We start from the raw sequence: 16,376 nt of genomic DNA, 5'->3' as shown, positions 1-16,376 counted from the left end.
CCGGACGCGCAGGCTCAGCGGCCATGGCTCACGGGCCCAGCCGCTCCGCGGCATATGGGATCCTCCCAGACCGGGGCGCGAACCCGGTTCCCCTGCATCGGCAGGCGGACGCGCAACCACTGCGCCACCAGGGAAGCCCGAAAACATTACATTTTTAATGTTTCTATGTTATATATACTTAGAAATGAAGATGATTTTTGTCTCCTTCACAAAAGCAAAACTCCCGAATGCTAATTTTTCAAGCTGAAATGCAAGTAAATATATGATTTAAAAATATGAAGTATTAATGCTTAGTAAGTAAATATATTATGGTCATAATTTTAATTGATGCAGTGGTTATCATCATAATCAAGTATGGTTTTATATTAATAGGAAATTTAAATTATAAATTTTGAATAGAAACAAATTGTGTGTGTGTGTGTGTGTGTGTGTGTGTGTGTGTGTGTGTGTAGAAGCCATAGAATGGGAAGATGGGTATGAATATAAATATATGTCTGGGTATTATACAGATAAATAATAATTTAAAACTGTCTCAACTGAAGAAAGACCCCATACCATGTAGTTGCATTACCAGTATAAACTAAAAGGAAATATCAGTACTGTAAAGTCATTATTTTCTCTAAAAATTGAGGAAAGTAAGATACAAGGATGTTAAATAACGTCAAATTGATACTATGTAACAAAATGAGTATTTTTTGCCCTGAATTTAGTTATACCAGATATTTAGTTTAATACTGTATTTCCTCATGGAATATTTCATTTTCTAAGTGGAAATAAATTTGGCCACTAATTTTAGTTTTGTTTCTTTCCATATATATGAAGAAAAATGAATATCCTGATGTTCCTTGGCCATTAAGATTTCGTATTCTGCATGAAATTGCACTAGGTGTAAATTACCTGCACAATATGAATCCTCCTCTACTTCATCATGACCTGAAGACTCAGAATATCTTATTGGATAATGAATTTCATGTTAAGGTAGTTACTTTTTTTAAAAAAAAGCTTATCTGCATCCTTGTGTTTATAGTTTTAAAGACTTTTTAGTTATTTCTTCTATCTTGCCAATTTAATATCTCTGCCTTTTCCATAGCCCATAATTCAGTGCCACTTCTTCCTCCTGCAGTGGGTTAGTTATTCCTAGACTACAGACATTGGTAAAATTATGGTTCAAAATACAGTCATTATGTTCTTAATTTAAATTGTCAAGTATACCTTTGTTAACTTTTTATTTTGAAATTATTATAGATTCATGGATGGTTGCAAAGATAATACAAAGAAGTCCCATGTACCCTTCACCCAGTTTCTACCAGTGGTTACATCACATATAATTATAGTACTATTTCAAGACCAGGAATTTGGCATTGGTACAATGCATGTATATAGTTCTGTATCACTTTATTATGTGTAAATTTGTGTAACCACCACAGCAATCAAGATATAGCACTACTCTATCGCAAGAAAGATACCACTTATGCTACCCCTTTATAGTCATACCTTCTCCCCTCCGTCATACCTAACTGCTGTCAACCACTAACCTGTCTTCCATCTCTATAATTTTTTCATTTTGAGAATACTATATGAATGGAATCATACAGTGTGTGATATTGTGAGATTGCTTTGTTCACTTAGCATAATGCCTTTGAGATCCATTTAAGTTGTTGCTTGTGTCAATAGTTGGTTTCTTTTTCATTGGTGAATAGTATTCCATGGTATGGGTGTACAAAAGTTGTGAGATATTTTGGTTATTTTTAGTCTTTGGCAATTACAATAAAGCTCCTATGAACAGTCCTGTGCAACTTTTTGAACAAACATAAATTTTCATTCCTCCTAGATGAATGCCCAAGAGTGTAACTGCTTGGTCATATGGTAAGCATATGTTTAGCTTTTTAAGAAACTACCTAGCTACTTTCCACAGTGGCTGTACCATTGTATATTCCACCAGCAATGTATGAAAGACCCAGCTTTTCTGCACCCTCACCAGCATTTGGTATTATCATAGTTTTTTATTCTAGCATTCTAATAGATGTATAGTGATATATCACCATGGTCTTAATTTTCATTTTCCTATAATGTTGAATATTGTTATTTATTTATTTGCCATCTCTATATCCTTTTCAGTGAAACATCTCTTCATATCTTAAGACCATTTTCTACTTGGATTCTTTGCTTTTATACTATTGGGTTTTAAGAGTTCTGTGTATTTTTTAGATATAAGTCCTTCATCAGATATGTAGTTTGCAAAAATTTTCTGCCAATCCGAAGTTTGTTCTTTTCATCCTTTTAACAGGGTCTTTCACAGAGCAAAAGTTGTAATTTTTTTCTTTTATGATCATGCTTTTGCTGTCATGTCTAAGCACTCTTCACGAAGCCACAGGTATTGCAGATTTACTTCTATATTGTCTTCTAAAAGTTCCATACATTTATGTTTTACATTTAAATCTGTGATCTGTGATCTATTTTGAATTAATTTTTTGCATAAAGCATAAGATTTAGATACCTAAAGGCACCAGAGGAGTAGTGATTTCAGTTACCCTATATGTAACTGATGACAGCAAATAAAAAGTAGTTGCTGAGAAATTAATACTAAATGTAACTCACTTTATTTTTGCATAGTATTTTGCTACACTTCTTCAAATAATATATATAATTGAAGATTATTATAAGTATCCAAAAATGTTTAAATAAGTAATAAGGAAGTTGTAACGATAGAAAAATAAATATAAAAAGTGTGAGAAAAGTTAAGTGAAAAAATAAACCTTTATTGAAGGCACTTCCTCCCCCTAGAATAAAATGGAAGGAAAAGGAAGAGAGAAGCAAGCTGCTGCCTCAATACTGCTTAAAAAAAATAGACAAATCTATTATATCAGTTATAGAACCATACAGGTAGAAGTGACTTATTCTAGTCCCCTAATCAGCTGGTCCCCTGAATCCTCACTACAACAATCCCTCATCTCCCAAGGCAGTTACCCTGTGACAGGAGAGTCTTTAAGATCCATAACTGAATGGCTGTGACATTTTTTTTATATGATCAGTCAAAACTCCTACTCTGTTGCTTCCACTCATCGGTCCTAGTGATAAAGTGAGTTCAAAGTCCAATTTTATTTCCACCTGACAGCCCTTCTGAGATTTGAAGTTAGCTATAATCCCCCTACTTCTCACATACACTTCTCCCTTATACACATCTTTAGTTTATTCAACCAATTTCCTTATTACATAGGTTTTAATCCCAGGTGCTTTCTAGATGCATCTGTGTTTAAATTTCTCTTAAATTTTGATCCTCAGAAGTAAACAAAATACCCATATTACCTAACACAAGTTTGTGTGGCCAACACTTAGTGAGGTCAAACAAACCAAAATGTCAAGAGTTTGGAGCAGAGGAAGGTTTATTGCAGGGCCAACCAAGGAGAAGAGGTAGCTCATGCTGAAAAATCCCTAACTACCCAAAGGGTTTCAGCAAAGCATTTTTAAAGGCAAGGTGAGGAAGGGGCACACCTTGGGTATGTAGTCAGCTCTTGCACAAATTCTCTGATTGGTTGATGGTGGTCAATCCTTAGGTGCTAGAAGGTCTGGGGGTTACATGCCCGTGATCATCAAGTAGTTAATTTCTTCCATTTGGTGGTGGTTTTAGCATCTGAAAAACTCAGGAAATATGCATCAGATACTCTTATCTAGGTACATTAGAGAGGAGCTAAAGCAGAAGATATTGGGGGGGAGGTCTATCCCAGGAAGGCCTCATAGGGTCCTGCTCAGTTGCACCCTTGATGTGATGTGATAAATGTAGAATGGTCCTTAAATACTTTACTTCATATTCATAGTTCCTTACTAGTTCGTCTTTTGGTGGGCAGTCCTATAGCAACATTCAAATTGGGCTCAGTGTCAACAAAAACCACTAAGAGGTTTTCTTTCTTTTTTTTTTTAATGTATTGTTACTTAAGTCATGTCTCCTTGTCATGTACTTTACAGAATATTTTCTGGACATCATCAAAGTTTATCTTGTTAGATTTGGGTGATAACTTCAGCTCTTAAGACCTTTTTGAATGTCTTTTTCTGTAGTCTAAGGATTTTTAACTTTGTCCTCCAGCTTTGTGTCATCTTCAAATTTATTTAGCTGCTTTTTTATATCTTCAAGTCATGATTAACTATTAAGCACTACAGAGCTCAAATGGTCTGGAAACCTCCCTTCAGGTCAATATCAATCCTTTTATTAATTAGGACTTTTAGAGAATAAGCATTCATTTTGTTTGGAATACTCCTAAAAGAGCTGTTACACAGCCCATATTTCTCCATTTTTTTCCATTAGAATATTACAAAAGTCCTTGCTTGATTGCTTTCCCAGGTGTCCTTGTTACTGAGTCCAAGTTCATACTGCTCACTGCAGGACAGGGCCAGTAAATCAACAGATGAGGTGTTGGGGCAAGGAATAGCAACTTTATTCAGAAAGCTGGTAGACCAAGAAGATGGTGGACTAGTGTCCCAAAGAACCACCTTACCCAAGCTAGAATTCAGACTAAAAGGGGAGAGGGTGTGGTTGGTTGTTGCAAATTTCTTGGAATCCTTTGTTCTTGCAGCAGTCCATGTAGGTCAGGTCTTGATATTCCTGTAAACCTCCAACAAGACAAATGTAATTGTCTGTTCTGTAACTTTTTATCTCTGTATGAATAGAAAAGTGTTATACCCTTAAAGGTCAGAGCCTTGGGCTTCCCTGGTGGCGCAGTGGTTGAGAGCCCACAACAGTGAGAGGCCCGCGTACCGCAAAAAAAAAAAAAAAAAAAGGTCAGAGCCTTGAGAATGGGCTGTCTTGTATATTTCAGGCTATAGGCAACATTCTTAACTTGTAGCAAAAGCAATAGAATACAAAGGTTAAAGTAAAAGAAACAGATGCAATATGGAGTCAGATTTATTCTTCCTTGTTACATACTCATGACTTACTCCCTTTCCGTTTCTTCCTCATTATCAGAGTGGCTTTCCCTCCCTTTCCGTTTCTTCCTCATTATCAGAGTGGCTTTCCCTGACAACCCACCTAGTTCCTCTGTATCCTCATACCTTGATTAATGCTTCTCCATAGTATTTTTCACCATCTTACAAAACATTTTTTATTAATGTGTTTATTGACCATCTCCCCCAATTATAATATAATAAGCTTCACAAAGACTAAAATTTAGTCTGTTTTATCCACTGCCACCTGCTTAGCATATGCCGTATAGAAGCATTCAATAAGTAGTTGTTGAATGAACAAATGAATGAATTCCAGATCTTCTATATATACCCAATAGGCCTGATAATTTAATAGTCAAGGATATTATTAAAGTACCTCAGAATGTTTTAACAAACTGTTTTAACGTTTACTCTTTGACAGGAGTACTACTGACAAAAAAGGAAATGAAGTCTGTCATTCCTTTATTAAGTATTTGTGGGGCAACAGTGTTGTGCTAGACATCCCAAGTACTTGGGATATGTCACATGTGGTCTGAAATTGATCGCTGGGCTGATATAATTTTTCATTAGTTCTTTCTGGCTCTTTTATCAATTACTCATGAAGTAACCCTTTCATTAAATTTTCTAAATTTTTGAACCTGGGATTAAGGAAAGTCTCTGCCAATATATAGATTTGCAAAATCAATATTATTTTCCCTTTTTAAAAATCAGAATGACATTTGCTTTTCTCGTATCCTGTAATACCTCTCCATCACCATGGAGGTATTTGCGAGTATTCTAACTAAACCTGAAATATATGTAAAATGACCTGAGATTTGTACTTTATAAACTTTTCAACCTCCTTGGATTTTATATTTTTCATCTCAGTCCAGAAACTATTCTTGATAGAGAAAACAGAAGCAAAGTAATAGGTGATGATGATCCCTACTTTCTCTTTTTCATTGATCAGTAGGGTACCCATGGTCTTTCTTTGAAATAAATAGAATTTAAAATAGTTTGGCTTTGTTTGTTTTTTTAAACTTTTATTAGCTTTAGCACATACAAAACTGTGACCTTTCTAATACTATTCTTATAAATTATGACACTCTTTTATAATGCATCCTGTGTGTCTCTACTTTTTATTTTATAAATGTGGCTTAAAAGTCAAAGTTTATCAGTGACTCATGAAAAAGTAACAGTTACCTGATCTACCTATCTTCTTGGAAGGGCCTTTAAATGAAGTGCAAAAAATCTTTTAAAATACTTAATGAAATTAAATGGAAACACACCTTGCTACAGTTTTTTGAAGTAAATTTTTATACTGGAATGCTAACCAGAAACATAGTATCTAAAAGAAAAACGTTTACTACCAATTGAGATCAACCAGGACTTTTCTGCTTTAAAAAGAATACATTCAATTTGCTTATCTGCTGGTCAGTATCAATTAGGGCACCTTAAATACAAATGAACCTGTGGTAGGCTTATTTGAAATAAATATTTATATGTACCATGTTTGATTTCTCAACTATTCTGTCCATCATGTGTGGAAACCAGAATACTTAGAAGTTATTCCTCATAGCTTCTTACTGATAACTTTATAATTTTACAGACACGGATAGTATTATGTAAATGAAAATAGCTATTCTGGTAGGGTAATAAGATTATGGATGATTTTTATGAATAGTATGTTTTCATTTCCTCTAGTTTTTTAATTTTTTTTTAATTGAAGTATAGTTGATTTACAATATTGTGTTTCAGGTGTACAGCAAAGTGATTCAGTTTTATATATTTTTCAGATTATTTTCCTTTATAGGTTATTTTGAGATACTAAATATAGTTTCCTGTGCTAATACAGTAAATTCTTGTTGCTTTTATCATCTTTTTTAACTAAAATGAACCGTTACCTTTGAAATGCATCTTAAGATCTTGTATAGAATAGAAAAATTCCTATTCTCTGTCTTCATTGCTGAATGATATCAGGACCCTCAAGAAATCATGGAACTTGTATTCCTCTCATCATATTCTTCACTTTTTTTTCTTCTCTGGAAGATCCAGATTTAATGAATCGTGTCTTTGGTATATGGTGTTTGTAATAGAGAAGTGGGAGAAATATGGTTCCATGTGAAAGCCAAACTAAATTAGCTGATAAAGGGAATTCTGATTAAGTTTTCTAGGTGAGATTTGAAAACATAGATGAAGACCTTAGGTGAAGTTAAAGGAGCACATAAGGAAGCAAGCTCAGAATACATTTTCTCCAGCACTGTATTCAAACCAGTATTTAGCCCAGTAGTTTGCAATTTGTGGGTCAGGTATAAGATGGACCACATCCCAATTTTTTTTTTTAACATTCCTCACTGTGGCACAGAAATAAACTTTGCTTCTCATAGTAATGCTTATTATCCTAGCAGATGTGCAGCTGGAGTACTGTTTTTGCTTTTAGAGAATGAGTGGGAGGAATAAGAGTTTGTAGTGGCAAGTAGAAGTAAGTAGGATATACGGTTCCCCAAAGCCTTAATACCACCTCAAAGTGTATTAAAGGCCCTGGAACTATGTACTGTGCTTGTTGGTATTGTATGAATAAGAGCAATCTTTAGAGGTTTATTCCCATGTACAAAACATTAATAATACTAACACACAGGAGTCATTTACTATGTGTCAGATACTGTTCTGAGTGCTTCACTTAGAATAACTAGTTTAATTTTCTCAGTGCAACCCTGTGTTATGTTATTATCCCCAGTTTAAAGATGGGTAATCTGAGGCACAGAGAAATTAGAAGACTTGTCCAAGGTTGCACAGCTAATTAAGGGGTAGAAATGGAATGTAAATCTAAGTAATCAAGGCTCTAGAACCCATGTTCCAGAACACATATTATATTGCCTTTAGAAATCAATCCAACTTATCTTCATGTAGTGGCACCATGTTTCCTCTTGGTCTTTTCTAATTTTTTTTCTTAGACTTACCCTTTTATTATGATAATGTATGAAAGATTCATATAGGCTACCCCCTCCCTTTTTGGAGTGGGGCCATAATTTTTTTTAATCTCAAATTCATCTAAACACTAAATAAATTATTTCTTCTCTTAAAACTAGTAAACATTTTAAGAGTTAAATGATTGAACCACAAATGGTGTGCTGGATGGAGCTCATTCCACTCTTGACTCCTAGATTGTGCCATGTAAAGGTCTAAGTGATTTAAATTAAATGTCTTCAAAGTTTTCCTATACTCTTTTGTTCACTAAATATTGTTTCTGTTCTTACATTTTTGTCTCCCTTTTAAAAAAAACATTGGAACATTTTAGATACTTAGTTATAAGATATTGTGTATTGGTAGTATCTGCACAAAATTTACAAGTAAAGTAAAACTGTAAAGGACATATCAAAAGTACAGAATGTTTGTCACTGATAATGCTTTAGGCACTCCTTGTCATGGGCATAAATATGTTTTATATGCTAACTATACTATTGTCAACAGATATTCTTTTAGTGGTAGGCATAAATGATATAATAATGAGTTATACTATATTGGAATTTTACTTATTTCAAAATTTTTTTTGGGGGGGGGTACGCGGGCCCCTCACTGTTGTGGCCTCTCCCGTTGCGGAGCACAGGCTCCGGACGCACAGGCTCAGCGGCCATGGCCCATGGGCCCAGCCGCTCCGCGGCATGTGGGATCTTCCCGGACCGGGGCACGAACCCGTGTCCCCTGCATCGGCAGGCGGACCCTCAACCACTGCGCCACCAGGGAAGCCCACTTATTTCAAAATTTAAGGATACTATTTTTAGCTCATTACAAATAAGAACATATAAACCTGAGTTGTAAACAATACCCAGTGACAATCATATTAGATATGAGTAGTTTAGCAGTTCTGTGGGGTATAGGTAAATTTTAAAAGCACATGATATAAAGCTACTTGTCACAAAAAGTGAAGTGTATATAATCATTCAGAATAAAAGGCAAAAATACTCCTGTTTAATTTTTCAAAACTTAGTCTTCTTTAAAATTTGTAATATTATGCTGAACTTCAAGTCAGTTTATATTGCTTTTAGAGTTGTTTGGTTCAGCACTATGGAATCCAATTCGTTAAGAAACTAATAGACTATTATAGAAATAAAATATTAATATATATAGCATTTACTCTGGTCTCATGTCTAAATATAATAAATATAAGCAAAAACAATCAATTCTTGAATTTTTTTAAAGAGAAAATTAAAAAATTCAATTACTCTTTTCCCTTCCAGATTGCAGATTTTGGTTTATCAAAATGGCGCATGATGTCCCTCTCACAATCACGAAGTAGTAAATCTGCACCAGAAGGAGGGACAATTATCTATATGCCACCTGAAAACTATGAACCTGGACAAAAATCAAGGGCTACTATCAAGCATGATATATATAGGTACAGCATGTTACTTTTGCTCAGCGTTAACCTTGTCTAAAAAACAAGATTAATCAATCAGAATTTTGAGGCTACATTTTAAAAGTATGATCTTTATGCTTCTCTCATAAGTGTGGTGAAAATAAATTAGAGACAGTGGTTAATGTTTTTCAAATTAAAGATGCCTTGCTTTGGGAGTTCCCTGGTGGCCTAGTGGTTAGGATTCCAGTTTTCACTGCCGTGGCCCAGGTTCAATCCCTGGTCAGGGAACTGAGATCCCACAAGCTGTGTGCTGCAGCCAAAAAAAAAAATTAAAATTAAAAATATGAAAAGAAAGATGCCTTGCTTTTTTTTTTTAATATTTATTTACTTATTTATTTGGTTGCAGCGGTGGGCTCCTTAGTTGCGGCACACGGGCTCCTTGGTTGCAGCATGTGGGCTCCTTAGTTGCAGAATGCATGTGGGATCTGGTTCTCTGACCAGGGATCAAACTCGGACCCCCTGCACTGGGAGCATGGCGTCTTAACCACTGCGCCACCAAGGAAGTCCCAATGCCTTGCCTTAAGCTACTTTTACATCCTTAAAAATTATTAAAGCATATCTTATTGTCCTATCAATTTATAATATTCAAGGGTTTTTTATCATATGTGACCTTGATAGGGGGAGGGAAACAGTGCAATTAACATTTAACACTACCAAAAGAGACAGTACTTACACCAGAAAAAGAGTCAATAGAATAGGGCTACATGAGACAGCCTTTTTTATTGCTCTTTATTTTGTGTGAATAATAGAATCATGTAATTAAAGGGCATAGCTTATCTAGGTGTTAAAGAATCATCCACAAGTTATCCTTGCCTATAACTTCAAGTTTTTATTACAGTAATTTCCTAATTTTTCAAATTGAATTAATTCCCTTTCAAAAAAAACTGTATATGAATATTCATCATCTTGGTTCTATATAGTGATTCTTTAAGCAGCATTTCACTACATTATTACTTTAAAAAATGGTATCTCCACAGTCAGCTTTTAAAATCAGTACCATTTTAGTTTATTATGTATAGTTTATAAAGTACTATATGTATATTTTTATCTTAAACAGCTATGCAGTTATCACATGGGAAGTCTTATCTAGAAAACAGCCTTTTGAAGGTAAGTGTACTTTGACTTCCTTATTCTAGGTGACATCATATTGATAAGTCATACTCAGAACTATCTGAATAAAGATCACTTATTTTAAATCTGCCTAACAGTCATTTTGTGGAAAACACACTAGAAAAACAACAGTTTATTAATGTGAATCCACTGTATGTTGGAAAGTACTGGATTAACGATCAGAAAAATGTAGATTCTTCTTGTTCTGATAGTAATTAACTCTATTATAAGCCACTAAATCTCTTAAGTACTCATTTTTTTTCATCTGCAAAATAAGAATTTTGAATTCTTATTTCTAAGATTCATTCTAGCTATAAAATCGTTTGTATGAAAATTTAACTAGTGCTTCTTCTAAAGACCAGCAAACACTGAAGAATACTTTTCAAATTTTCTGATAATATTGTCTCTTTCTTTATTTTGATGTTCATTTATGTCAGTTTGCTGTGTAACAACCTCAAAATCTCAGTAGTTTACAAACTAAACATTTATTTTTCATTCACATTGGGTTATTAGTTGCTGTGGCCCCTCTTGGCTCTGCTAGGTTCTGCTCAGCTCTGCTGAGCTCTGTTTTACTCTGCTCTCTTCATACTCCATTGGCCAAATCAAATCCCATGGCCAAGCCCAGAATTAAAGAGGTGAAGATATAAACTCCTCCCACGAGAGGCAGCAAGTCTGGCAATAGCTGGGATATAAATATTCCTTTGACAGAAAGGGAAGTAATGAATTATTCCTACGATTTTAAGATTCCCTCATGTTCATTTGGTTGGCTTTAGAATGTATTTAATATATTAAATCATAATATATTTCTAATGAATGAAATATATTTGTTTTGACAGAAGTCACCAATCCTTTGCAGATTATGTATAGTGTGTCACAAGGACATCGACCTGACACTAATGAAGAAAGTTTGCCATTTGATATACCTCATCGAGCACTTATGATCTCTCTAATAGAAAGTGGATGGGCGCAAAATCCAGATGAAAGACCGTCTTTCTTAAGTTAGTGTACAGTTTTAATCTGGACCTTTTGAATTACAAAAATAACAAATATGCTGTAAATAAAATATTCCTTGAACAGCTACACAAGTTAGATAACAAGCTCAAAGTTTTTTTTTTAATTTAAAGTTGTTTTTATTTTATGAGATGAGATTGAAGTGGTAAGGAGAGGCTGTTGACCAGCATCATAAAAAGGTTAGAAATTTATTCCAAGTACAATGGAAAGCCATTAAAGTGAGTTTTTCAGGGAAATAACATGATTAAATTTAAGTTTAGGAGATATCACTCGCTGCTATGTATAAAATTGATTGGAGAAGGGCAAGAGTAGAATTTCCAGACCAATCCTGGAGATCGAAAAATCAGATAGAATTAAGATTTATTTCAGAGGTAGAATGAATCATCACCTAAATGTAAACATAGAAGAAAATCTTCATGATCTTGGGTTAAGCAAAGAGCTCTTATATATGACATCAGAAACAAGATCTATTAAAAAAATTCTTTGATAATTGAACTTCAAAAAAATTGAAAAATTTTACACTTCAAAAGATGCTATAGAAAATGAAAAGACAAGCTGTAGACTGGGAATCTTCTTTCCAACTAAAAAAAAACCATATATTTTCCATTCAAAACTTATGTCTAGTGCTCATCAGCATTGTATTTTTAAGAAAATCAAAAGTTGCTATAATAATGGAGTAACATTTTATCTCTTATCTCCCAGAGCCATGTAATAGGGTGTGTGTGTGTGTGTGTATGTGTATATATATGGATATATATGTATGTATGTATTGGCTTGGCCAAAAAGTTTGTTTGGGTTCTTCTATAAGATCTTACAAAAACCTGAACGAACTTTTTGGCCAACCCAATATATATCTCCTTTGTCCCCAGTGCCACTTCCAAACTGTAATTTCTTCTCCATTCTCTAAAGACTCTAGCTCTTCTGAAGATCATGCCATTAGGCAGTACTTCTCTACAAACTTCCTGGTTTTTCCCTATTGTTCATTGCAGAACAATGGCTTTTGGCTTACTGACTTCTACATCCTGCATTGATCAGTGCTGCTGAATATTTGAGGAACGCTCTGCGGATCTCTGGAGTTCTCTCTCTGTGTACCTCTCCTCTTTGGTGCTCTGTCCTATAAACTCTATCTGCCTCCATCTACCCTAACTCCCAGCCCTGTCTCTCCAACTCTGAGCTTCCACTGGGCCCCGCCTTACTTCCCTACCCTGTAGTATAGCTAGAAACTCTCCCAAGGCAGTAAGCTTTGGTAGTCAGGCTGTCATAAGGCTGACCTCAGTTGTTTCCTATCACTTAGAGATCACTGTCCTTTGTTGCCTGATATCTAGTGTCTTGAAAACCACTGTTCATGCATTTTATCTGGCTAATGGTTGTTTAAGGCAGGAGGGTGAATTGGTCCTTGTTGCTTCATCTTGGCCAGAAATAGAATTCATTGGTTTCTCTTTAAATTAATGGCTAAAACTAGGCACTAAACACTACTTAGCAATTCTGTTATGTTTCTCAAATACATCTACTATTCCATTCTCATAGATCACCTGTTCTTAAGTTGTGGTGCAGGGACCTCTGGAGGTGGGGTTGGTTCCTGAGACTTTTATAAGGGGTTCACAAAATCAGAAGTTTTCAAAATAATAAATATTAAGGTATTATTTTCCCTTTTTACTCTCATCCTCTGGAAAAATCTTTCCAGAGACTAAATTAAGTATGATGATATCATTGCTCCAACGGATAATGGAATGTGTTTTCTTATACTCTGATGTGTTAAAATTTTCTGTTTTAATCTAATGTAGTAAATACCAGTAGATATGATCAACATATACAAAAGCTCTTAATAATATTGAAGAGTTCTGAGACCCAAAATTTTGAGAATTACAGAGTTAGATGATCATCTTGTACTACTGTAGGAGATGCGTAAGTCCCATACTTCATGTTTCCAAAGTGAAGATGAAATTCCATTTCAATCCCCAAGAAGGAAAGCATGGGAGGAACATTTCTAGGTCCTATCTGCCCCTCAGCACTCCTCCTCCTCATTTGTTAGTTTTAGAGAAAAAGCAAATGTACTTATCTAGTCCCTTCTCAGTTTTCTCCCCTTTTTAGAAGTAAGCTTGTCTAAAGGATGCACACATTTTGTGATTCCCCATATGGAAGCAAGTGAGGCCTGTAGCTGAGTGAGTAAAACTGTCAACTGAAGGGACAAAGTATTACTAAGCCCATATGCTACAGATCTAAAAAGGGACATATTCCAATTAGCTTTATCAGTAATAAAGGTGATGTTTTGATCATCATCTATCATTATTGTGTGGCTTTTCTTAATAGATTCTGAACTTAGGAACAGAAGACAGGGGTAATGCATATTGTACCTTATCTTCCCTTCTTAAACCTCCTACACTCTATGTTCTGTATTTCTTTTGAGTATTGAAAAAGTAGAAACCATGAGAGAGAACTCCCTCATAGTTCCACTACCAGATCTATAAACTTAGTTGTACTTGACCTGTCTTTCCTGCTTTATCTCTTTTACAGTGGGAAAAAAGTGTTCTTATACAATTGTAAACAGTATTACTTGTGCTCTGGATGCCATTCCCTTACTCTCTCCAGCATTCTGTTCCTATATTCTCTCTCTGCTCTTGCATTGCCAATCTCTGCCTGTCTACTGGATCATTCATCTGTCATACAGATCTATGCTATTATTATATCCTATCTTTATATAGGAAAAAAATTCTTGACCCCATATCATCCTTCAGCTACCACCTCATTTTTCTACTCCCATTTAGATTTAAACACCTTGTAGGAATTGTCCATACTTATTGTCTTTACTTCTTCATCTCTAATTCAATTTTTAACAAACTTACATCAGTCTTCTGTTTTCATATCTCCACTAAAGCTGCATTTGTTCAAGTTACCAAGGATGGCAATTTTGTAAAATACTGCTTATCTTACTTGGCCTCTCAGCAGATTAGATATAGCTGACTCTTCCCTCCTTGAAACTTGCCCTCTGATAGCTTCCAAGACACAAGAGACCATACTCCCTATTATCCGCTCTTCCTCTATCTCTTTTTTTCTTCCTCTGCTCAATTTCTAACTGTTGCAATGCCTCAGAGCTCTAATATGGGTCCTTTACTGTTTGCCATCTGTACTTTCGCCCTAGATGATCCAGACCAGACCATGGCTTTTATACCATCTATATGTTAGTGATGCTCAGTTTTATATCTAGAGCCCTGGCCTCTCCCTTAAGCAACAGGTCCATATATTATTGTAGTAATAGTGGTAATTATGATTGTTTCCACTCGTTGGCTATTATGAATCATGATGGTATGACTGTTCATGTGCAAGTCTGTGTGTGAACATATATGTTTTCATTTCTCTCAGGTAACTACCTGAGTGGAATTGCTTGGTTATATGGTAAATTTATCTTTCATTTTTAAGAAACTGTGCAGCTGTTTTCCAGAGTGGCTGCATCATGATACATTCCCACCAGCAATGTGTGAGGTTTTCTGTTTCTCTACATCATTGTCAATACTTGTTATTTTCTGTCTTTTTAATTATACCGATTTTAGTGGGTATGGAGTGATGCCTCATTGTAGTGTTAATTTGCATTTCCTAATGACTAATTGTGTTTAAGCATATTTTCATGTGCTTTTTAGCTATTTGTGTGTCTCCTTTGGTGAAATTCAATCTTTTACCCATTTTTAAATTGGGTTTTTTGTCTTAAGTTGTTAGAGTTCTTTTTATATTCTAGATATAAGTTCTTTAGCAGATACATGATAGGTAAAAATGTTCTCCTAGTCTGGGGCTTGTCTTTTTGTTTTTCTTAATAGCATCTTTTTAAATGCCAAAGGTTTCCATTTTTTTGAAGTCCCATTATCAAAAATTTTTTATGGATCCTGTTTCTGATGGCATATCTAGGAATTATTTGCCCAACTCAAGGTCATGAAGATTTTCACCTATATTTACGTTTAGGTGCATAGTCCATTTCAAGTTAATTCTATGTATGTTGTGAGGTAAGAATGTAAATTTTTCTGTTTTTGTGTGGATATCCAACTGTCCTAGTACCATTTGTCGAAAAGACTATCCTTTCCTCATTGAATTGCCTTAGCAACTTTGTCAAAAAACAATTGCCCATACTTGTAAGGGCTTTAGACTCTCAATTATGTTCCATTGATCTATCTTTAGATATGTCTGTCTTTATGCCTGTACTAAACGCTCTTAAGACAGTTGAATGTCATCAGTTTGGGGTACGCTTTACTTATGGCCTTATCAGTTAAATATTAGCGTTTATGTTTTTCATTTTAATGGTTATAAGCAACCTGAACTCATTTTATTTTTCTTATTTAGAATGTTTAATAGAACTTGAACCAGTTTTGCGAACATTTGAAGAGATAACTTTTCTTGAAGCTGTTATTCAACTAAAGAAAACAAAGGTAAATTGTTAAATGTAATACTGGAAATTAGAATGTTAAATCATGGAGAGTTTTAGTTTAGTTTAATTTAGTTTATTTCTACATACCTTCCACAGATACAAGCTACAATACTGCGGCAGTAGTTATCAGAGAGTATGAATGCTGTCTTGAATCTGTCACCAAAGAACTTTTCCATTTCATTCAAACAGCCGCCTCCAGATTTCAAAGGGATTTTCAGACCTCTCATATAGCAAATGTAAATTTAAAATGTGTAATGCATGCCAGTTGCATACAGTTAATGCCCTAAATTACTACAGTTGTTGTTGTTTTAAATCTGTGTTTATTTCTCTAAAGTTTTGATATGTAGAGAGTAAAAGATGTCTGGGTTATTGCACTTTTTTTTTTTTAAACATCTTTATTGGAGTATAATTGCTTTACAATGGTGTGTGTGTTAGTTTCTGCTTTACAACAAAGTGAATCAGTTATGCATATACATATGTTCCCATATCTCTTCCCTCTTGCATCTCCCTCCC

General features: G+C 34.7%; 1 protein-coding gene across 4 annotated transcripts in view; it reads left to right on the top strand.

The window, feature by feature from the left end:
- The window catches only part of RIPK2 (receptor interacting serine/threonine kinase 2), a 40,811-nt gene that overhangs the window by 7,084 nt on the left and 17,351 nt on the right, over positions 1-16,376 (top strand). For all 4 annotated transcript variants that reach the window (XM_028500492.2, XM_028500493.2, XM_024127068.3 and 1 more), the window contains 5 exons: positions 823-978; positions 9,153-9,310; positions 10,389-10,438; positions 11,278-11,439; positions 15,779-15,864. In XM_028500492.2, the coding sequence (XP_028356293.1) occupies positions 823-978; positions 9,153-9,310; positions 10,389-10,438; positions 11,278-11,439; positions 15,779-15,864 (612 nt within the window). The remainder of the gene's footprint in view (positions 1-822; positions 979-9,152; positions 9,311-10,388; positions 10,439-11,277; positions 11,440-15,778; positions 15,865-16,376) is intronic.

This window comes from Physeter macrocephalus, chromosome 15 (assembly GCF_002837175.3).
Source record: "Physeter macrocephalus isolate SW-GA chromosome 15, ASM283717v5, whole genome shotgun sequence".
Lineage (NCBI taxonomy): Eukaryota > Metazoa > Chordata > Mammalia > Artiodactyla > Physeteridae > Physeter > Physeter macrocephalus.
The sequence above is the reverse complement of the archived record's forward strand: the minus strand, read 5'-3'. Positions and strand labels throughout refer to the sequence as shown.